The sequence below is a fragment of the Vespa mandarinia genome, chromosome 9 (genome assembly GCF_050613455.1).
Source record: "Vespa mandarinia isolate Hongniang chromosome 9, ASM5061345v1, whole genome shotgun sequence".
Lineage (NCBI taxonomy): Eukaryota > Metazoa > Arthropoda > Insecta > Hymenoptera > Vespidae > Vespa > Vespa mandarinia.
This window is the reverse complement of record NC_140818.1, coordinates 1,798,567-1,823,322: the sequence shown is the minus strand read 5'-3', so window position 1 is coordinate 1,823,322 and position 24,756 is coordinate 1,798,567. Positions and strand designations below refer to the sequence as shown.

At 33.8% G+C, this 24,756-nt stretch overlaps 1 protein-coding gene across 3 annotated transcripts in view; it reads left to right on the top strand.

Annotated features, from left to right (window-relative positions):
* The window catches only part of LOC118446477 (zwei Ig domain protein zig-8), a 169,066-nt gene extending 145,558 nt beyond the window's left edge, over positions 1-23,508 (top strand). For 2 of the 3 annotated variants that reach the window (XM_035877151.2, XM_035877150.2), the window contains 5 exons: positions 2,483-2,730; positions 7,291-7,510; positions 12,324-12,507; positions 19,626-19,768; positions 22,127-23,508. In XM_035877151.2, the coding sequence (XP_035733044.1) occupies positions 2,483-2,730; positions 7,291-7,510; positions 12,324-12,507; positions 19,626-19,768; positions 22,127-22,242 (911 nt within the window). In that variant the 3' untranslated portion in view covers positions 22,243-23,508. The remainder of the gene's footprint in view (positions 1-2,482; positions 2,731-7,290; positions 7,511-12,323; positions 12,508-19,625; positions 19,769-22,126) is intronic. The other variant, XM_035877153.2, reaches the window with a different exon arrangement.
* The last annotated feature ends 1,248 nt before the right edge of the window (positions 23,509-24,756 follow it).

Sequence of the window (24,756 nt, the reverse complement as noted above, 5' to 3'; positions counted from 1 at the left end):
TAATCACGTTCTCGTGAAACGAGAATGAAAAGAAAGATTTTCTCAATTTCTTATCTTTCTTCTTCTTCTTCTTCTTCTTCTTCTTCTTCTTCTTCTTCTTCTGTTTTCTCTTTTTTCCTCTCCTTTTTTTCTTGTACTTTCAAAATCATCGATTCGTTTATCAATGTGTCGATCATTACGTCCGAAAGGCAAACGAATGGTGAACCGAATACGTTTTTGACTTTGATTTCATGGAAACGAATTATACAAATGAAATAAATTCACTGGGCGAATAGTAATGAGATTTTCACGTTAAGTGATCACTTCGTAATTGCAGTACGTACGGCACGTCCTCGTTTCCGTTTATCCGCGCTCTGCCTTTTTAGAATATTCGTTACATTTTATCCAAAGAAAGCGAGAGAGAGAGAGAGAGAGAGAGAGAGAGAAAGAGAGAAAGAGAGAGAAAGAGAAAGAGAAAGAGAGAGAGAGAGAGAGAAGGAGAGAAGATATTGACAGAAAGTTAGAAAAAGGTGTTATAAAAAAAGCTTCACAAGACTAAAGCTTGCTTGAAAAAGAATACTTATGTTGCTGAAGCTTGCTTGAAAAAGAAAACTTAGGTTGTTGAATAAAGAAACCGTCGAAGAAAAACCGAGATACGATTATTCGTTAGAATTAAAGCAAGTTGCGGTATTCATAAAATCAACGTAAACATTTTTGGAAATGTATCAAGGAGATAAGATATTTATCGTACTTCAATTTTTACTTAAGTAATTGTCTAAGTCAATTATATCGCAAGCACATAATTTAATTTAAAAAAATAAATCTTCCTTTTATTTATTTCTTCATTCTTTTTTTTTTCTTTTTTTTTTCTAACAAGAATATACGACATCTTCGAAGATCTCTTTAAGTCAGTGAGATTCATAAAAATGCGAATTACGTTTCGTAAGAATTTTTCTTTAGGAATTCGAATCTTTTCTTATAAGACGAAAAAGCACGTAAAGCTAGACGAGATAACCACTTATGTAAGACCGACGTCTCGCTTGCTGTCTCCTAAACAGACAGAACGATCCGAATTCCTTGAAGGAGACTCGCGAGGCACGGATAAAACGTTCGCTGATCGTGAAACCCATCCTAGTTCCGTCGATATGACGCACAACGATTTTCATATTCGAGATAAGAGCCCTTATAGTCGCGTATACCCTCTCCTTGCTACTCCGGACACGCTTTCGACAGTTCCAGTTGAATCCTCGATCAGTTTTTCTTTTCCTCGAGGGAAGAAGGAAGAATTTTCGTGAAGGGTGAAAAAGGATGGCATCGAGGGTAGAAAAGCGGAGTTAAGAGAAAGGATAAGGACGAAGGTGAAAAAGAGGAAGAAAAGAATTTCTGTCGTACATGGAAAAGAAAATTTCACGCTTCGTGACACTCCGACCTTTTCTTTTTTTACCCTTCCCCCTCTCCCATCCCTTATACTCTTACCCGTTCAACGCAGTGATATATTTACCCTAATACGAAAAACTTTTCTCCCTGAAATGATCCAACGAGAAACGTCGAATTTCTTCCGTTTAATTTGTAATAAGAGGAAAAGCAGCCTTATGTGATCTTACACGTATCTATACGAGTACCTGTATGGAATATCTCAAATTCGATTCGTCCTCGTAGAAAACTTATCACGAGGCTGTGCACGCGCGTGCCGTATCACGAGGATTCGTCTGATCTACTTTTTCGATCGTGATGGATGAAGAAAAAACTTCTTGGAAGGATAACTTCTTCGAATAGTAAAGAGGAATCGACTTTTTCGTTTAAACGAAAATATTTTGTTGAATTTTAAATAAACAAAATTAAACATTATAATAAAAGAAATTAATTTTTTTTTTTTTTTTTCTTTAAATTACAATATCTTAGACACAAAATATTATTCACCATTGAATGCGCTATGTCTACTTATTTGAAATAACAATATAACTTTTTCACTTTTATTTTCTTTTTCCTTTCATAAATAAGAAATGTAATACAATGCGTAACGTTCTATTTCCATTGGAATATCTCGTAGGAAAAAGCCATGACCAATATTATTTCCATTCAGGCGGCTTCATACTCATGAACGAACAAAATGTCACTTGGAGTCGTGAAATCGTAAATGGAGTCGTTCAAAGCGATGACGTAGGGATACGGGCATCACGATAAGGCACGCAGCAAAAGTCTCCGATCAGGTTCGAAGAATTCGTATCGATATCCGAAGTGTTTACGATAGGAGAACGATGTGAACCTTATTTTCGACATATCAAATGTTATAATAAATCACGGAAATAAAAGAAATATATATATATATATATATGACGAAATCTTTTAAGAATTTTGGAAAATTGATTTTCTCTATATACAAGATGTTTTATTGTACTCGATAATAAATACATATAATATATTGTCAACGATAAAACTGATATTTTTTACAATTTATTGATATAGACTAGTCATTGTTGATATAATGATGAAATTTTTATAGATCTACCTTTGTCAACGGATCAAGTCTCAACGAGAGCGACAACGGCGGCAAAGCGATCGGTAGCAACAGACGCACCGATGCTGAATTACATATTCGATGCACATAGTACTCTAAACAAACATCAACATCACCACGATCATCGTTGGGGTCCACATTTTGAGAGTGATAGTTCAGCGAAAAACATCACTATTCAAGCTGGTGCCAGCGTCGTTTTAGACTGCAAGATATCATTGTTGCAGGACAAAACGGTATGTTACAATTTAAATTTCAATTCGAAATCATACTTGTACGTTAAATGTTAAAGTATAATTTTTTGATTGAGTTAATAGATACAATTATAATTACTATGTAAACATTCTAGAATAGTAGAAAATCTCTAAAAATCATAAATTATCTAATCGGTTATGAAAGGTTAATAGCGATGATACGAGACATATTTCAACTGTCTAAACGTTATAACGTTTCTATATGACACGTTATGATATCGCGTAAAGTAAATATGTGTAGTAGGACGTACATAGATATTCAGGAAATTCCGAGAAAATCTACGCCTTATGAATATGTAATAGCAGTGTTAGCAAACGAATAATTTAATAAAAGCACGAGAGAGATGGGGAATGAAAAATTTAGAAATTTAGAAATTAGTTTAATTTCAAAATCATAGAGAAATCGAATAGAGAACATTTTACGAAAAGCCAGTACGATCGTTAAAGTGTCGATAAAATATTCCATACAAATGAAAAGTTAACTCTTTTAGCATTCTATCTTACGTACACGTAATGATTCTTTAAATAGAGCTTTATGTCTCTCTCTCTCTCTCTCTCTCTCTCTCTCTCTCTCTCTGTCTCTCTCTCTTTCTCTCTTGCTTTGCCAACTAACTCTCTCGATCTGGTTCTTGTCAAGCCAACAACTCCGTGCCAAGCTCGAACGTATTTGTCTTTCCTTCGGCGAGTCATTTTGAATTCAATCCTTCTTCCCGCGGCCTGTGTGTACATCACGTCGCACGTCAATACGGCCGCAATGGGGCCGCACTCTCGTCCGCGCAATAGCAGTAGATACACCGAGTTGAGCAATCGCAATTCGCATTACCTTAATACCTGAACGCAACTAGCATGTATACCTTCGATCATCAAGCTCAATGCTTTGAACCACTAACGAGAGTTCTACTATCTAAGTATCTACTATCCGAATGATTAAACGATCTCGAATTGACCGTTTGATCATTTACCCTTTAATCCTTTTCAAATATTGGACGAGAGAGAGAAAGAGAGAAAGAGAGAGAGAGAGAGAGAGAGAGAGAGAGAGAGAGAGTAAAAATCAATTCATAATTAAATGGAATAATTTAGGAAAAAAGTTTTAAAAATCCGATACAGTTTTATATATTACGAATAATTCATTCTTAACTTTATGTATGTATTTTAAAGTAATGTATTATTCTGTGCAATCTTCAATTTTCTTCCGGCTATCCTCGATAATTAAAAAGTGTCGGGAAACGATCGTTTTCAGTAGGTACGTTAGCTTATCCGCTAACTGACGTTCCGTACCTAACAAGCTCTCGACTTTCATTCAATTTCGAAAGTCGTTTGAAAATTCCGTTGGCTCAGTCAGCGAGTTCAAAGGGTCAAGGGAAATTCCCTGAAAAGTGACGTCAAGTACGAAGAATATTTCCATCTAATTTGTCATCTTTCTTGCCATCGTGTGTTACGGTTAACAAGCTACCTCTTCGTCCAAAATTTTCAAATTTACGATTTGCTTTTAACGAAAAAAATCATATGAGAACAGATCTCTCTCTCTCTCTCTCTCTCTCTCTCTCTCTCTTTTCCTTTCTCTTTCTCTCTTTTCCTCATTCTACAAAAATTCTTTCGCAAAATGTCAAACGAAGTAATTTGCTTTCCAAAAATCGATGACATAATAACAATAAGTGAACGTAACTAAGTAAATCAATATCAAACCATCTTCCTCTGTTACTTAGTTGACATCATCAAAGAAGCTCTTTGATGGTTCACGTTCGATGGAGCTCTTGATAGACGTTCTTCCATCAAATATCTCCTTTAATAATTGAACTCATGTTATTACCAACTTCCACAGATAAACATTGCGTTTGACGATTTAATTTAGATCAAGGGAAACCTTGTTTATCATTAGCATAATATTAATTATGGTTACCACTAACCGATTGATCGAAGAAATTGCTTTCTCATCACGTTTCTATCATAATGAGATTGTGTCAATTTCTAATCAGATACACTTATTCTATTAGTTTTTATCGTTAATAAAAATTAGTTTATACGATCTCTTACGCAAGTACTATTAAAAAAAAGTATGTTACTTAGAATACATAGTGCTAGAGAATTATATTGTTATTAATTTATAGATACATTTTATAGATAAAATTTACATTTATAAATACAATTTGTCAATGAAAAACTAAACATCGTATTTTTCAATATATTCTAATACGTTCATATAGCATTAAGCTAAGAAAAATATCTATAGATCTACAAGTAAGGAAAAAAGGATTTTTTTAAGGATTATTAAAACGAAAAGGCGTAGCCAACCACGAAGCTCGTGTTTACGAGGGAAATATATGAAAGACTCGTGTTCACGCATCACTAGAGTAACTTCCGACGATAATTTACATAATTTGGTAATTATGGGTACGTGATATGTTCGGTATATCAAAGAGTTACCGCTTTTACTGCTAATGGTTATGATCCTCTCGAACGTACCCATTCGCCCGTTCGAAATGCTAAAACGTTGAGAAACCCTGAACCACCATCGCTATCACCTCGTTCGGTTATGAATATATCCTGAAAACGATGCACTTCGCTATATTCTGACCTCTCACTCTCTTCTTCCACTTCTCTCTCTCTCTCTCTCTTCTTTCACTTCTCTCTTTCTCTCTCTCTCTCTCCTTGTCTCTCACATTTCAGAGGAATATGGACTATTAATATCATTGCTATTGCTATTACTGCTAACGACGGCATGCTAATAATATTATCCATGAGTGATTATCTTCGGCGTATAATTAATTAAAGACCTATAGAAGATCACAATTATTATTCAATCGAATAAATTCCCGAAATACGAGACTTATTTTGATTTTTGAAAAATCTGTCACGTATGTATAGACGTACCGTGAAACGATCTGTCATGATCGTAAAATTAAAACGTTTTTACGATTTCAAACTTCCATGTGAAATAATTGATGGATAATGAATAACGGATGTTGAATGGGAATGATGGATAGAGCGTAAAAAGTCGTGCATTTTGCGGCTTTTATATGCCGGGAGTATCGTTAAACGATTTGCCCGTAGATAGGTATATGCGATTTTAAAAGGTCCCTTCAATTTTCTCTATATTCGAGAATCGATTACGTTGAATATATTTTTAATTGGGCGACGTTTATCTTCCGACAATTTATTATTTTATATAAATAAATATGTATAATTATATATATATATATATATATATTTATGTATATATATATATATATTTATGTATATATATATATATATATATATTTATGTATATATATATATATATATATATATATTTATGTATATATATACATATATATATTTATGTATATATATATATATATATATATTTATGTATATATATATATATATTTATGTATATATATATATATATATATTTATGTATATATATATATATATATTTATGTATATATATATATATATATATTTATGTATATATATATATATATATAAGTGCATAATATTATATAAAAAAAAAAGAAGAAAAAGAAAAAAAGAAAGAAAAAGAATGTCTTGCATTTCATATGGGTGAAAATCTCTTTTATATATATTCTACAATGAAAATTTTACATCCATTATTTATCGTTCGTTATCATAGATCAATCAAATTAAACAAAAAATACCAGGAAAATATTGAGGTTCTTTCATATATATCATAGGAACGAGTTTTTCGATAGTTATTTTATGGGATGACAGAAAGGTGAAACGAGAGGTAGCAGCGATTACAAGGTGTAACCTGCGTGAAACGTGTGTGGCTATGCACAACGCACGAATCTCGGTTGGGCAGATAATACCTGTATACCTCGTAGATATCCATGTAGAAGATGTACGATATCGCGTGCATTTAATGGAGTTACTCGGAAACACACTATCCAATTCCAATTACGCGGATAAACTGCATACTCCATCCTATGCTTCCACCCAACGTTCTCTCTCTCTCTCTCTCTCTCTATTTCTCTTTCTCTCTCTATCTCTATCTCTTTTATTCTCTATCTCTCTCTAACGCGACACCTTCCAATCGGCTTGTTCTCTATTCTACCTCCAACATCCAACTAAAGTTTCAAGCACGCTTGAAATTATATTTTTTCCAATTGAAAGTTACAAATCGTACTTAAAAAGAGCAGTACGACTATGTATTTTTATAGCGATGTATTATATCTTTTATTGAGAGAGAGAGAGAGAGAGAAAGAGAGAAATAGTATAACGATATACATATATATATATATATATATATATATATATATATATATATATATATATGAATGTATATATGCATATACGCCAGAAGTCCTCAAAAATATCGATTCCAATCGTTTGAAGAATATCAACGACGCTTTACGCACCTGTTGATATTTTCACCTACTATCTATTTGCTTAGTTAGAGCCTTAATATTTTACGTATTATAAAATTTTATCTTTTTTCAGTATTTCTTTATCAGTATTAAAAAAAATAATCCTAGAATATTTACGATATTGATATTTGCTAATAAAACAGTATATAAAATAAAGCTTTTATTTTGCTCATAGGTATCCTGGGTAAGGAGACAGGAAAACAGTGAAAAAATGAATTTGTTGACTGTCGGCCATCTCACGTACACCGGTGACCCAAGGTACACCATCGTGTTTCAATATCCGGACAATTGGCGTCTAGAAATCAAACGCGTCAATAGCAGCGATGAGGGTCAGTACGAATGTCAGATCAGCACTCATCCGCCCAAATTTATTCGCATAAATTTACACATCAATGGTAAGTCTTTCGTAACGTGCTAAAATAATATCCACGCTCTTAAAGAATAATATGTGCCTAGATAATATATATCTATGTAGAATATTTTATTTATATTTGCTCGAGTGAATATAACATAAATGAGTTCTTTGATGATAGGTCGAAGCGTCGAGTGTATCGTGTATCAGGTATGAATTGAACGTAATTAATGGTAACTTTGAACATTTTTATTGTTTTTATATTTTACTTTGTGTCAACGATATCCGTATACACATATCTATGTACATATATACATATAACCAGCGTAAACTTTATAGTACTTGAAACCCTTTGATAAACTTACAATTTCATAACCTCTTTTATTTTCTACGAGATAGAAGCTGTATTCATTCTATTTCCTTCTACGATCTTACCACGATCTCTAGTAGTTCTCTTTTCGTGTATTTTTATCTTTTTTCAGTGATAACAATGTTTCTTTTGCGAATAAGCTCTATAGGACATTTTATTGGATCTTTTTTCTTTTATACGTCGATTACCATGCTCGTTACTGTACAGTGCTATTACGGTTTAGAAAGCCATTCAAGTCATTCAGGATAATTTTCGTGTGAAAACGGTATGGTCCTTAATACGTAACAATTTTTCGCTCGAATCGTTCATTTTAAGAGGAATCTCGAACAAAAAGCTTCTTGGATCGAAAATAATGAGATTACTCGATACAAAGGATCTCGACATTATAATACGAATGTGAGCTTAATGTATACTTTAAAAGCTAAATTCTTCTTACGTTTATATTTTAAAATTAGTTAAATTATGTTATGTTATAGTTATTTATAATTTTTGTATACTTCCTTTGTAATTAAAATCGATTGATGTTCTTATGTAATTAACAATAAAAATGTCTAAAGTTTTACAGAAAGTTTGGAATAATATATATATATGAAAATGGCTAATCTAATTTTATAAATAAATGTTGAAAAATTTCATAGGGAGTAGTGAATTCATAAATTCATAAGATATAGATAATCCAAATAAAAGAGATCTTTCGTTGATATTCGTATCCATTAGATTAGTAGGAGAGTAAAACGTGGAGGAAGAGAAAAGAATAGTGGAATGAAGGAAAATGGAAGAGAGCTCCGGTATTCCATGAGCGATCGAACAAATTGGCTTCGTTCGCAAAGCCCTCATGGTAGGAAGACCGGTTAGAAGGATAATTGAAGGCGAAGTGGCGTAGTTGGAATGGACGGGAAGTACTGGTGAGTCGACTATTCGATGAGACTGCGCGAACGAAAACGGAAGAACTTGGTTTTGTCGATCCACGAAAGAGAAGTGGATAGGATTAATGTCTTCTGTCAAGCCGTACTGTACAATTCCGAGGATCCATAAGAAAGTAGATAGTCAAGAATGGTCCTTAAACGTAACCAAAAAAGTCGACAGCCATCGCGGTGCCAATGAAAATTTCAATGCGAACTTCAAAATTTTCATAAGTATAAACGTGACTTGTTAAGAACGCTTGTTAGGCAAAGCAAAATGGCATCGTCTAGAAAATGGTGAGAGATATTTTTTATTTGAGGGAACCAATTTCAAAGGTGAAATATCGTCTGATTTGTACGATTTCGAAGGAAATTAACAAGATCGTTAAATTCTCATGGTAACAATCAGCCATAATGTCTTTTCGAAAAGATCTCTTAACTTTGGAATAGCACCTCGGTGAACGCTTACCGTCGAAGTTGGAAGTGATTAGGAACGATTTAACAGGATTATTCATTTCTCCAATTCGTCAAAACTAGTTGTGCGCGTTAATGTTTCGACCACCGGCCGTCGATATCCACTCAGGAATTTCAGTTTGCTCCAGTTTCCAATGGACCTATCGGGAAGTAACAAATACTTGTCGCGCTACCGACAAACCATCGAACAAACTCCTGTAACAACGTCACGCTCGTAAATTAATACCGAGACATTCCGTAAGCGTCAAACTGTGGAACTAGCTTGAGAATTCTATTTTTTTTTTTGTTTTTCCTTTTTCCTTTTTGCTTACGATCATCTTTTTCTTATTTCACGATGTTAAGTAAATTAAGAGAAATGTTTAAAATAATTTTCGAAAGTGTCACGTTTCTTTTGTTTCCTTCTTTTGAAAGCAAATAAACAAATGTCAACGCCAGTAAATTTAATGGACTGAGTCTTTACGATTTTTAAGATAAAAGTTTTGATTGAAAAACTTTACAAATAGTATTTCAGAGTATCGCTAATGAGCAAATCGAGCGATCATAATTTTTACTTACGAACGTATTTCACACGATGATGTATAAATTCGAAAGGAGTTTGCGGAAAAGTTCACGCTGAAACTTCTATGAGTTCTTTTACGAAGAAATTTCTTGATCACTATTTCGCATGTCTTTCATAGAAAGGAATTCTATCTATTCGCTTTTTATTCCTCTTCAACACGTTAATTTTTCAAATCAACGAATTGAACTAAATTGTGAAAGAAATATCTCGTCTATTAATTCACGTCTAAATATTCATATAATCTTCGAGAAATTGATGAAACAACGGTAAATACGTTTTTGATGATAGTCGTATATCTTTACCTTCTTGTTCGCCCGATCGACAAAGTTAATTTCCTACTACGTAGTCGGTGCCAGGAAAAAGAAACTTTCATAACAGGTCGAGAGCTTAAACGTTTTGTTTTTTTAGAAAAGGGATTATGACACCTTCTTCATGAAGTTTCAGAAGATTCTTTCGTAACTTACTCTCTCTCTCTCTCTCTCTCTCTCTCTCTCTCTCTCTCTCTCTTTCTCTTTCTCTCTTTCTCATTCAACTAGACGCTATACTTGGAAAAATCCATTTCCCTGCTTATCTCACGGGAATATGCCACGAGTTCGTTCCGACGGGAAAATTTATATTATTAACTTTCTGCAGTATTTGCGTAATGAAAAAATTATGTACTTGAAAACTGTTCGTAACGTCTATTTCTATTATTATTCAATATTAGTACATTGACTAAAATCTTCTTTCCTACAGAGAAAAAGAGAAGAAAAAAAAAAGAAGAAAATAATATTAAAGAAAAAATTGACCGTTATGATATACCTAAATGTCAAGAAAAATGATACATAATTTACGATCAGATATTTCGTTTAGGCTTAATTCGAAATCGATATATGTTATCGTCCTATCCAAGAATTCGTTCAGACATGTTTAGCCGAAGGATTTGAGAAAGAATCCCGGTCAGATAATCTTCTTGAAACTACAGCATCCGTTGTCACTTATACATACCAAGAAGAAGAAGGGTCGTGTTCCCTTGTTGAACGAGCTGGTGAACGAACGGAGAGTAAAGGATCAGTGTATAATCCCAAACAGGAAGATACCCAACTAACGAAAAAGAGGTAGCATCCGAATGGCTAAAGCTATCTGTATATCAACCTTTCGACGAGCCTCTTTTACCTTTCCATCATTACAGCCTACAAAACTTTTCGTACTATTAAAAGAGAACATTCACCCTCTGTAAAGGGTGAATTTGAAGTAAAAAAAAAAATATTACTCGAACGTATTTTGATTATAATGATTTTTTTCTTTTCTGTAATATGTTTACAAATGTATATTCGAAAATTTGATCCTTAACTCGTGTCAGTGAAACACTTCGCATGAAGATTATACGAAGACATCTTTTATACAATGACGTCAGAATGTAATAGAACGTTAGACAGACGTAATAGTCAATCGATTTATTACGTCGATTTTAACAAAAGATCATTCCTCGCCTAAATTTATAACCAAGAAATCGATCTACACAGAGCCGTCACATCACTGATATTTTCAACGAACAATAAAAGAGAAAGAAAAAAGGATAAGAGGTGAGAAAGAAAAAAGTTTTCAACGCGTTTTGTACAATTCGTAGAATGGCAAACATCCTAAATGCTATGGCATCAACGAGAAGGATCGAAAGCAGAAGTTTGGCAGGAGTAAAACATTTTTCACCTATTCATGAGCTTGAAAATATCACTCGAAAGCAGTCGAGATCTATACTCAAAGCATTTTCCTTCTTCATGATTCTTTTCCTGTGGCCACAGACATATAGACGCATAGATCTATGCATACAATCCAACTTGAATATATATATATATATATATATATATATATCTATTTCTTTCCCTTTCTCTCCTTCTCTTTCATATATACATTCGTAAACCCTAACTCTTTCGATTTCGTATCTGGAAGAGATCCAGAAAACGAGGATAGGGTGGAATCGTTTTGAATCAGCCCACAGCACCGTTAGTAGTATATGCATACGAACGCGTGGACAAGCGCGTTTTGTCAATATTTATTGGCTCAATAAAATAAAATACTCATGGCTCAAGTCAGCCGTAATCCGATAGTGTTCGGAGTATTTAGGTCAAAAAGAGAGAGAGAGAGAGAGAGAGAGAGACGCGGAAAGAAAGAGAAAATTTGAAAATTATTTCGCCAAATGAAATATCGAAATTTATTTTCAACGATAATTTATAATCTACAGCTTAACGATACGAAGATAATACAAGTTTGAGTTTTAATCACAAAAGTGCAAAAATGGATTTCCATAATGTAATTATTTATTAATAAATTCTTATGAAAACGTACAATAGCAGAAGAGATTTCAAGGCAAAAATCGATCCTCGATGGAACTTCATTTATTATTTATTATATCCAATGTATTTATATTATAGATATTGATTAGAGATAAATATTTATTAAAAATAAATACGAATAAATAATATAAATAAATAACAATATTATTTGTTTTCATTCAAAAGGTCTTGACAACGTTTAGACAATCGCATCTTGAATTCGTTTCATCCCATTTCAGCGCCATCCGTCCAAATAGTGGACGGCGCGGGTCAACCGCTAAGGGACAAATACTACGAGGCAGATAGCACCATCGAACTGCTATGCGTCGTGCGTCACATAGCGATGCAGGTCCAGTACAGTGTCGTCCAATGGCTCCATGGTAATCGAACTCTGAACTACGACACAACGAGAGGTGGTATCAGGTTCGTAGAACATTTAAAATAATATATCAGTTTTAGTTCGAACACTTTGCGAATGATTTTTTCGATTGTTTTAACATTATTTTTAATTAGTAATAACTTACGTTAAAATAATCTCTATTTGTTTATACTTAATGAAGAATTGTTTCTGAAGGTAGGAGTTGTAAAAAAAAATTATGTACTTCATAATATCAGAGGCTTTAAAAAATCTTGCAGATAAAGATGTAAGATTTTTTTTTTTTGTTTTCAAGCAAAAATTTATATAAAGAATATAAGAATCAACGAGCTTTTTAAGAAATGACTTATCCAATTCATTAACCGGCTAAAGTAATTTCATTAATTATCGAATATTACGAGTTATTCTTACATTTCCATCGAAGCGTCATTGTTCGTTATCCAAGAGCTATATACGATGCACTCAGCTTCTTAGATAATTATTCTTTATTCTCGACAATAAGCTCGTCATTTCTTCTTCTTCGAGCCTTCTCTTTAATTCCAACTTGGTGCCCCGGTTGATGTAAATATTAAAGAACATTTTAACAATTAAAGGGAACATTATCATTCGACCAACATTTTAATGAGATTTCTTTCGGAAAGAATGAAGAAAGGTGGATGACTGGCGAAACGTCTGGATAGCAATTTTCTCAATTAAAAGTGCTCCAGGTAGGATGATTTTACTATACGAAAATTCGAAAATAAAAGGGAAATGGGATTAGATGATCAAGAGTCCTGGCATTTCTCTCTCTCTCTCTCCCTCTTTCTCTCTCTCTCTTTCTCTCTCCCTTTCTTTTTCTCTCTCTTTCTATTTCATAACGACATTCTTAATACGTTCCTACGCTTTCATAACTCGATTCGATACGGTCAAGTTTTAACCAAGTAATAGCAAGGCGTAAGAATTCATTATTCCAGCCTGTCTCGGTATAAATGTCGAGCTCTCGAGATCCGTAATTCTTCGTACTCTTAGTTCTGTAAATAAAATTCAAACTCACTCGAAACAACGGCCGAGAACATTCATGCTCGTAAAATAAGAAATTCTCGGGCAATACCTTCACCGATTAAGAATCCATGAACAACGACGATGATTTTCGTCGAAATCGGAAGAAATACGCGACGAAGAAAACGTGTAAGAAATTGAATTCGCTAGGACATGACTATTCGCGAACAAAATAAGCTTGAAACACTAAAACTAAAGCAATTTAAACTTTCCATCGTTGTCACCTTTCGAAACTCCATTTAAACGGTGCAACGTTAATTTTGTAACCGCTTGTATACTCACCACAATTGCTACACGAACGAGATACATACAATATAACTTCTAGTATGCATGTATGTCGCCATGTTTTTCTTTCTATTAGTTAGAAGTGAGTTCGAATGTTTCTGTTCGAGTTACAAAATTGGTCCTTTAATTACCGACATGCATTATACTTACGTTATACCAGAGTTAAAATTGTACAAATACTCGTACGAACGCTTACAGGGAAATGATGAAAGCCAAAATATGTCCTTCCATCCCAAGAATGAACTATTATTTATAATGTATTCGTAGTTTCGGAAAATTATTTAATGAAACACGGATAGTCGCTTTAGATTTGTTATTTCCTTAATAATATATTATATTCAACTTTATTTTGTATATATATACATATATATATATATATATATATATATATATATAGTTAATTCAATATTTTCCGGTGTTATTAAATAAATCTGTAACAGTATTTTTGTTTTATATGTTACATTTAATTTATACATCGCTAATGTAACACACCTACCTTATATGAAAAGAATCGAATATAGCGAATATAATTACGAACGGTTACTGCAAAAGGGTAACTTTGGTATACCACTAGAATGTAAAGGGAGATCGAGTTATCGTCTTTACAAGGAAAGTTATAATCCAACTTCAACTATTCGTGATGTGCCTTTCGCAAAGCGACACCTCACGTTTTCCCATGGTACGTTGATCCATGCTAAGTAAACCTGGGCGTACTTGAAAATAGATAGAACTGCCACAACGAGAGAGAAATAAAGAGAATGAGAGAGAGAAAGAGAGAGAGAATGAAAAAATGATCCTGAAATTGTCTGTAACGACAAATCGTAAGTGAAGTTAAAGAGACGAAGACTTAAGAAACGAAATAGAAAAAAGTAATGAAACAGAATGTAAGGTCGTTGAAAATGTTGAGGGTCGGTTCGTAGACCACTACGAAGAGTAAACTCGATACCACCGTATATATTGCTCGTGGTAAATGGAATTAGTTTCCTGTACTCTTTGTACATATCAAGATGTGTACACGGAGAGTCTCCTTTTACCTGAAGAGATAGAGCGTGAAGAGAGAAGAAGAAAAATAAGTTACTAACCTTACTCCATCATTCTTTTTCTCACTCGATCTCTTGTTACTATACTATCTATTCGTCTTCCTTTCTCGTCATCATAAAGCTACCACGTGGTGCACATGGTCGCATAAACAAGCGACTAACGTCGCTTAATATTTTTTCCGTAAGCTCCTTCCGATAAAAAAGATAACCAGAGTGAGAAAAAAGAAAGAAAAAGAAAGAGAGAGAAAGAGAGAGAGAGAGAGAGAGAGAGAGAGAGAGAGAGAGAGAGAGAGAAGGGCACTATTATATATATGGGGAGAAAAAGACGGAGACACTATTATCTTCGTCGGGTAAGAAATTAGAGCCGACAAGTGCTGATTTAACGAGCACTCGAGGCTGTTTAGTACGTCGACCTCCGGCATTTCCATGACATTATGGAGTAGAGTAATGAGAAAAGCGATGATAAAAGTGACGTTAGAGACGCATCGTCATCAAAGGTTTAACGATCGACGATAAAGCTAGTAAATTTGGTAATTTCGTTTAGTGGTTAAAGTCAGGAAAGCTTCGTTTCGTCTATAAAAATTAAAAAAAAAAAAAAATAATAAAAAAAGGAAAGAGAGAAAAAGAAGGAAATATCTATGTATGCCAAGCGATAGAGATTAATCGATGCGTGATATATGGTTCGTGGTCTATGGAGATAGGAAATAGGGCACGATGATAAAATGAAAGAGAACGGAAAGAGATTCGACGATCGTCAAATCGCGCGGATATTAAATCCATCGGAAATTTGGCATCGAAAAGAAATTTGCATACGAACGCAAAGACTAAAATTTGGACTGAATTACTTCATCATTACTGTTCGAGAAATTGAGCCAGAAAAAAAAAAGAGATCAATTTAGTTTTTTTCTCCTCGAAGAAGCAAATTACTAAGAACAGTTACAATCAACCTTAGAGCGTATCGTTATGAAAAAAAAAAAAAAACAAACAAACAAAAAAAAACAAAAAAAAACAAAAAAGAAGAAAAAAGAATGATTAAATAAAAAATTCAAAAGAACTAATCGAATAAATGAACATAATCTATTGATTTGCAAGCGCTTGTAATAGAGATAATTCAACCGTATTTAATCGTACGTCCGAGAATTCATATAATTAATGATCAAATAATCGAAATTTCGTTTAGATTATTATTCAGATAATGAATATTAAAACACATTAAGTTTAAGAAAAAATACATTTTACAACATTTATTGGCGTGATTGAAAAGTATATTTTCCATGTATGAACTTCTTCTATCAAAATGATTCTTAGTCTTTTTATATGTCTTAATCTTTTCTATTAACTGTACTATCGTAATCACAAAAACGATAGTAACCAGTACCTAATCAAATCGTATAAAAGTCTTAAATCGATCCTAATTCATCAACGTGTCATGTACGATACGATAGTTCGACACACGGATATAAGAGGGGAAAAAAGTTTCACATTTTTTTTCCGATATCAACGATTACACGCCCCTATTATTAGCAACGATCGATCAAGATAAAAGCTTGCGACTCACTTCGCGGTTATTAACCGTGACGGCAGAAGGATGGATTTGTACGGAAAAAAGAAAACGGATGAAATCCTTATGATCATCGAACCTTGACCAAGCACGAAAGGTTTGAAAGAAAAGCTTTTTCATCAAATATAATATAATTAAAACTTTTTAATCATTAATTTTAAGATGCATTAGACATCAAATTATTTAGAAGCAATCTGCATTTTACTTATGTAAAATTAGTATTTTTTAAATAATATAAAACAAAAAGATTCTACAATTATAATAATAAGTATAAACTTTATTCCTTAATATTTCTTCAGAGTTCCAACGGGAAAGTTCAACAAAAGAGGTAAAATTGATCGTACGAAGACGTCTTCAATTTAAAGGCTACGTTCCTTAAATGAGCACCATTTTTCATTGTGCTTAAACTGCACGCAAAAAGGAAGTATTTTCACCTCGAGAAGAGTAATCCCGTTATATACATAAAATAGACGTTCTCACTCTGTTCGCGACGCAATTAGCGCTACGCTCAACTGCAAAATCAAATATATATGTATGTACATCGTTGTATTAGCGAATGGGAAGCATTGGGTGTATCTATGTCTATAGTCGTGGCCCTTCTGGATCAGCAAACAATTTTCTTGGGGACTTTTTATCGTTGCGAGATAACGAGCGAACAAATTGCAGCGCAAGAATTTTTTCAATTAAACTCTTTTCTCTTCTCTTCCTCACTCTCTCTCTCTCTCTCTTTTTTTCTCTTGTTTTACGCGCATTCTGTATCTCTTTCTCTCTCTCTCTCTCTCCCTCTCTCTCTCTCTCTCTCTCTCTCTCTTTCTCTCTCTTTCTCTCTCTTTCAACAGTTAGTACAAAGTAACCCCTTTATCCTACTTTTTCTTACCAAGGGAAAATCGTTCTCCAGCATTTGCGTGTATTCGTGTGTTCAGTTAAACGGATAAACGTGAATCATGTCGAGAATCGCGCGGTGACTGCGATTAAGAGCTTACGTCGTGCCCGAATCTGTAAGAAATAAGAGTTTTACTTTCTTTCTCTTTTTCTTTTTTTTTTTTTTTTTTTCTTTTATTCCCTTCTCCATTTCATTCTTGCGAATAATTTCTATCCTATATAATGGAATTTTTGTTATAAGTAATACAAAAAATGGGATTAACCGTATAGAACAATCGTCTTTGTCGTGAGTCGACTTCTATCGTCGTTCACATCTTCTTTCTCTTCTTCCTTTTGCAAAAGAAAAATCGTAAAGGCCGGTAAAATATTTTTCACCAAAGAAATACGATCAAAATAGAATAGAAGTTCCGCCATCTTTTCATTCGCTTTTCCGAGTTTCCGAGAAAGCGTGCACGAACGGAGAAGACGGGCAGTCCCTTGAGGCCAACCTTCAACTTCTCCTTTTCTTCCACCCAACCTCTCCCACCCACATCTTTCTAACCCTCTTCCACCATTCCTCCGAGAACCGCGGTTGTTAAATTGAAACCAGCAATTAACGTACTTCGAGGAAGAGGTCGTCGGTGCTATTCTTCTCCTCGAAAAGTAGAAGTAGAGACGCTTTCTAACGAGAAGGAGACCTACTTAATGCCAGTGTCGCTTGCCCGCTTGAGAAACCGAGATACACCCACCTACGTTCGTCATCTTTTTTCTTTTTTCTTTTCGTTCTCCTTTCTTTTTTTTTCTTTTTTAATTTTACGCTGAGCTGCATCGATCCACCGACGAGCGAAGGAATGAGAAAGAATTGGAAAAAAGAAAAATTGGGCTGCAAATTCTTTTGCAATAATATATCTCGACGTAATTATCGTTTATATTTCGTGCTGGATGAATAGCATAACATGAAATAAAAAGAGAGAGAAAGAGAGAAAGAGAGAGAGAGAGAAAGAGAGAGATAGAAGTGAGGAATATCTTTATTTATATTCAAATTTAAATAAATAGTTCGAAAGAATATTTGAAAAAATGATTAACTTGTAGATTTTGTCGGAAAATTATAAAAGGTAGACATTATTTAAAAATTTAGCAATAAATTTGACGAGTAATCAATTTTACTTTATTCGCTTTATATCGTCTCTACATAGATAAATGTACATATATATATATATATATATGTGTGTGTGTGTGTGTGTGTGTGTGTGTGTGTGTGTGTGTGTGTGTGTGTGTGTGTGTGTGTGTGTGTGTGTGTGTGTGTGTGTGTGTGTGTGTGTGTGTGTGTGTGTGTACGAAAACATTCGATAATCGTCAATTTTATTACTCTCTAACATATGGAGCTTTTTTTTTTACGTTATAGAATAAAAAAATAGTAGTTATGCAACTACTTTTCTTCGAAATTTAATGAGTCTTTAAGATCAAATTAAAATATAAAATTGGATGCGAGGTTTTGTAATTATAGTTTGAAGAGAAAAAGTATATAGTATAATGGAGAACGTTGGATTACATGCTCGTTGGTAGTAATGAGAAATTCGAGAAACTCTTCTCGTTTGAAATGTTTCCCATTCCGCTAAAGAAACAAAGCAAAGAAAGACAATAACAAAACGAAGAACTTTAATAGCATCTTATGTCTGATCGGATTGATGGACATATCTTAAAAAGAATTTATATGCAAGACAATGAAACTTCCGTTTAAATAAAGAGGAAATTTATGATGTTTTAATTCTCATAAAAGTCAGCAATTAAATGTATGTCTTATAACTTTAAAAATTTCAACTATATTTTAATTGCTAAACAGTCGACCTTTGTGTAAATTTATAACGTTTTGTCGACTGTGCATAATCTCCTGGTTCTTTTTAAATTCTTTGTAAATTAATTAATAATGCATAAAAATCAAGTACACGTTACAGGTACAAGTACCAGTGCGTAATTTTAACTGAGACATATAGTACAAGTTTACATATATTATAATGTTATTTAATTACAGCATATCCCATTTTAAATTACGCTTACACATTATTAGAACCGTTGGATAGAAAAAAAAAGTAAAAAGAAAGATATAAAAAATAAAAATAATAAACAAAGGGAAGATGATAAAAAGAAAGAAAATATAATATATTACGATGAGCGGACGCATTTTCAAAGCAATATTTTGTCCTACGATCGTACATGAAGAGACACTTTATCGCACATATATTATTCCGATTTCATTCGGAAACGAGCTCGTACGTACGAAGAGGAAGTTTCGTATATGTATATAAATATATGTATGTATATTTATATATGTATATACATACATCGAAATGAAAATTTCAACGAGTCACATTTGTTTTAGCGTGAAAACGGACCTAATGGAGGAAGGGGCCAACTCTACTCTCAGCATAGCGAGAGTCGGACCAGCGGACAGTGGTAACTACACATGCATGCTCACCACCATGCCTGATCAGCCTGCAACGATTCATGTACATGTCCTGAACGGTGAGAATAAAATAGAACAAAAATTTATTCCTCATCCCTCAACTAACTCTCATCCTCACTCAACCATTACTCCTTTCCTCCTCATGGTGAATACCCGTCTACCAAAATACGATGTTGCCTCTCTCATCCCGATCGATAAGCACTCAAATATTCATACGAAGGGAAAGCAACGAGAAAGACCTCGATCCTACCGCCTACCGCAATACGTATATACATAGGTATATATATATATATATATATATATATATGTATGTGTGTATGTATGTATGTATACCTATACACATATTTGATCACACGTAGGTACACTTTAGTCTACAGAGATCCGAATTTTTATTCTCACGGGAGAAAATTTCTATATCCTATACCTTTCTATCGTTCGGGAGACATTCAGATAAAATTGAAAAACGTAACTTTTGGATCAACGAGTGAATTCTTCATTTCTGATAAGATACGATAAGTACGTTTCGTCGTTGAGACGATTTTTTCAATTACTTACATTTTATGGTTACTTTTTCAATGAAAATTTAAACAACTCTGAACCTCCCTCTCACGGGAGAATAGATAGTTACAATAAAAAAAAAATAAGGAAAAAGAAAAAAAAAGAAAAGAAAATATGATAATTTTTATCTCAAAGATTATCAGGAAGATTATCGTTAATATAATTATCCTTCACTCAACTCCTTTTCGGCTGTCGATGATGCTATTTGAATACGTTTCTCGCTGATTCGAGAAAAAACTTGGGCCAACCACTCAACTCGTAATATCTTCAAATGCATCCTCTCAAAAACGAACGTTTCGATAGAGACGAATCTCGTTGGAACTCAAAGTAAAACGCGATTACTTTGAGCGCATTGATACGATTAATTTCAATTTCACGAACGTCCTTCGAGTAACTACTGCCGCGCCATTTTCGAGGAGTCTCTTTAAAATTTCTACGCTATTTAATCGCATTTGTCCATCTTTTTGATTGCATCGTTACGATGAGACGACACGAAATCATGTTTTTTATCAATCTATTTACTCGGTAATCCAATACCAATCATCATCTATCTTCCAATCAATGATTTATTCTTGTGAAATAAACGAGCGATTATAATAATCAAAACGGAGTACATGAAAATAAAATAGGTGGGTTTCTAACAATGACGTGTATTGAATTTTCAAACGCATTTACTTTAGTCTCGTGAGCTTTCGATCGTCAATGTTTTGAAACGCAATTTGTTTTATTTCTTTACACGAATCGAAGCACTAGCTTTGCGAAAGTGACGCGTTCGTCACTGAAAGCCACTACTCAATGTTCGTATATACCTCTCTTTTTCTATCTATCTCTCTCTCTCTCTCTCTCTCTCTCTCTCCCTCTCTAAAAGCACACAGAGACACGCATAGAAAATAGAAAGAAAAAACACAAGAAAGAAAGAAAAAAAGGATGAGAGTGCGAGAAAGTGAGAGAGAGAGAGAAAGAGAGAGAGAAAGAGAGAGAGAGAGAGAGAGAGAGAGAAAGAGAGAGAAAGAGAAAGAGAGAAAATTTCGAATCTATCCTTCGGAACAAATCCTGTTGGAATAAAGTGAACACCATACCATGAGATAGATATATGGATAATCCAACCATAATTCCATCAAGCCTCATCCACCTACCCTTTATGTTGCAGAGAAAGCGATATGTTACCCCACTATAACTAGAAGCACCATTGTTAACCGAGAAAGCATTCAGCTATCGATACTTCCCTTGATGCTGATCGGAACATTGTCTCGATAAAGCTTCGTTCTTCTTTTTCTCCTCTTCCATTCTATCCACTTCGAACACAATCTCGTTGCATTTTGCACGAGTGGACAGACAAGTAGTTCCTCGAAATAATTTCGAAATATTTCAAAAGTGGAATTTATTTATGTACACGTGTTTCATACGTGCGACCACGCGATGATGATAATATCGAAATAATAAAAAAAGTAGAAAAAAAATAAAAAATAGAAAAAACGAAATTTCAGACGGAATCGAATTCAAGGGTCCAAACAAAAATTGTTCCACTGTAAAAGTTTTGAAAGAATTCAACCATTCCTTGCCAAAAGAAGAATAACTATAAGCGAAAGAACTATAAAATTTTAAGTCGTGAAAGTATTGTAGAGCGTAGGTATAGACACGAAAGACACGCTATTCAATGGCAAAAGAAAAAGGAAAAAAAGAAAAAAAGGAGAGAGAGAGAGAGAGAGAGAGAGGAAGAAAGAAGGTTCAATTCAACGACACAACACAAGGGCTACCTTTAGAATCTCCTCTCAGGTTCTCCTATAGCACTTTTCTCTCATCGAGAATCTCACCTCCGTAAAAGTTATAGTGTTTGAGTGTATACCCCGATGTTTCAGGAGAAAGCCTAGCCGAGTTGCATCATGGTGGTTCACGTGACATTCAAGCGGACGTCTGGAGTTCTCTACTACTCTTCCTCTTCGCCATTCTAGGATGGCTTCAGGTGCTGAGATGAAGACTCGACAATGCTCGCTGCGACCCTCATAAAGGCATTCTCAGTACTCGCTGCTGAGATATGAGAGTGCAATGACCGATGACTGAAACAAACATGACGAAAAACGTTATCGTCTTATACGTGGCACGAACCTTTTTATTGTTTCGAAAGGTATAAGAATGAGTGAGAAATAATAAAAGATAGAGAGAATGCTGAAATTGAAAAGAAAAGTATGATCGACGGCGTTGCTATTTTTTCGTTTCTTTTTTTTTTTTGTTTTCTTAACAACCGTTCAAGTATGAAAATTAAATAGAAACAAAGAGAGAAAAGTAAAAAAAGTTTCTTCTATAAAAATTGTCTTATACAACGACCTAATTATTATTGGCAATCATTTCATTTGATTTACATAATTGCACTTTGAAAAACTATCGTTATTTTTTATAGAACTATTGTCTTTTTATTGTGATTCCTGAGAGTAGTTACAGCAACGCCGTCGTAAATTTGGCAAGTACAGTGATATTTTTATCGTCGTAATTGAAATACCGATAGTAAACTATTTACCGTTTACAGTTGTCGTAAATTAAATTATCGTGCTTCGTTGTTAAAACGGGGGATTACATTTATCCGAGCTTCGATGGGAAAATTTACCGAGTGGTTGAAATTGTTTCGAGAGGTTAGTTTGGGAGCAACGTTGAGAATTTTGAGAAAAGATCCGAAAGGACATGATGCGAAAATCAGAATCGCATTATTGTCCAAGAGCTCATTTAGTTCATCAGTGAGGAAAAAGATCGAGCGTTGAGATCAAATAACTCGATACAATTAAAATAGTCGTTATTACTTGAATAAGAACCAATAACCGTTCAATTACTTGCTATCTTACGAAGTAAGATAGATTATTAAGGTACAGTCGCGCAAAAAATATCAAATGCAACGTTGCAAAACTGGAGTTTGTTATTATTAATTATCGTTCAAATGAAATACGACCGATGGCTGAGAAACGTTTACACGTTTGGTTCGTAATTTATCGAAGAAATTTAATGAACAGAGAGATTCGATCATCCGTTCACAAAGAGGAAATCTATGAGAACGACTACGCGTGCTATATCATTGACCAAGAAATATCCTTATTCGTCCGATCGAGTAAGCATGATTCGCTTACGTAGCGTGTAAAATCGAAGATCGAAGAACACGATTCAAACTCAGTGTTCGAACTTTCGAGGAATAACGCGTGAGAAACAGAGCGAGAATAACCACCTCTGTTCTCTTTTTCTTTAAGTGATATTTATAGGTAACGTATATATATATATATATATATATATATATATATATATATATATATATATGTATATATGTATGTATGTATGTATATACATGCATATGACTCCTCGTTTCTCGAAAATCCTACGGCGAATCCTCGGTGTATCGAAAATGTCAAATGCTGTTTTTCCTCGCAAAGACTTCGAGAATCGATGATACGAAAAAACAAGTATATATGTATATTTGCAAAACTGAAGGGAATGTGAGATAATTTAAAATCGGGCCAAACGGCGAACTAATACCTACGTATGAAGGCGAGAATTATGCGCTTTCGTCGAAAGAAAATATTACGAAATAAACTATACGCGTTTTACAAGAAATAATCTTTATTTCATTACACTCCTTTCTCTTATCGTTTTAATTTCAGTCAAGAAAATCTACGAAAAAACGACGCTTCAATCTTCTCAAGCAGCCATCCTTGGATTCTAAATGGTACAAGGAAAGATTATCACTGGTATAAATTACATTATATAATAATAAAATGATGGAATTAAAATATAAAAGAGTAGCCATTTCAAATATAAAAATTTCTTTTTCTTTATATTACATACTTCTTAGTATGTAAAATTTCTTAGAAAGTATTTGCAAAAGGATGAGATAATTCAAAAAAAAGAAAAAAGATGTAAGTATAATAATTAGTAAAAAATAAAAGAAAAGAAAAAAAAGAAAACAGAAAGAAATATAAGAAAAAAGGAAAGGCAATAAAACATATCGTTACTTTAATATTCAGAAGGGTCTCTTCTTCTTGAATTATGCAGTTTCAAGTATAACGACGTGAAGCGAAGCAATTAAGTCTAACATACGGGGAACACGAATAAAATAGACAAGACACATACTATTGTACTTCCATGCTCACGCGTTTCTCTCTTTCGGAGTGAAATGTAAATCACTGGGGCGTACGAAATCGTCGCAATTATGCCCGTGTAACGAGTTCTACGGGAATGGACCGTGGACCTTGTTAAAATCGTGACGTTCGCGCGAGCATAAAAGAGCATTGATGTAGAACGTTTGTTTCATGCTCGAAATGGAATTTAAACGCTCGATAAGCACTCACTCGATCGATCAATCGAATTGACCGTAGCACGAACCGTGCCTTGCGTACCTTTCAAAGTTTTTCCTTTGTTGTATAGATTTTTAACATTATATTGTTCCTCCAAAATTACATATCTGTACACGTTTAATATTATCCGTCCGTAAAATCGAAAAATAACAGATCTG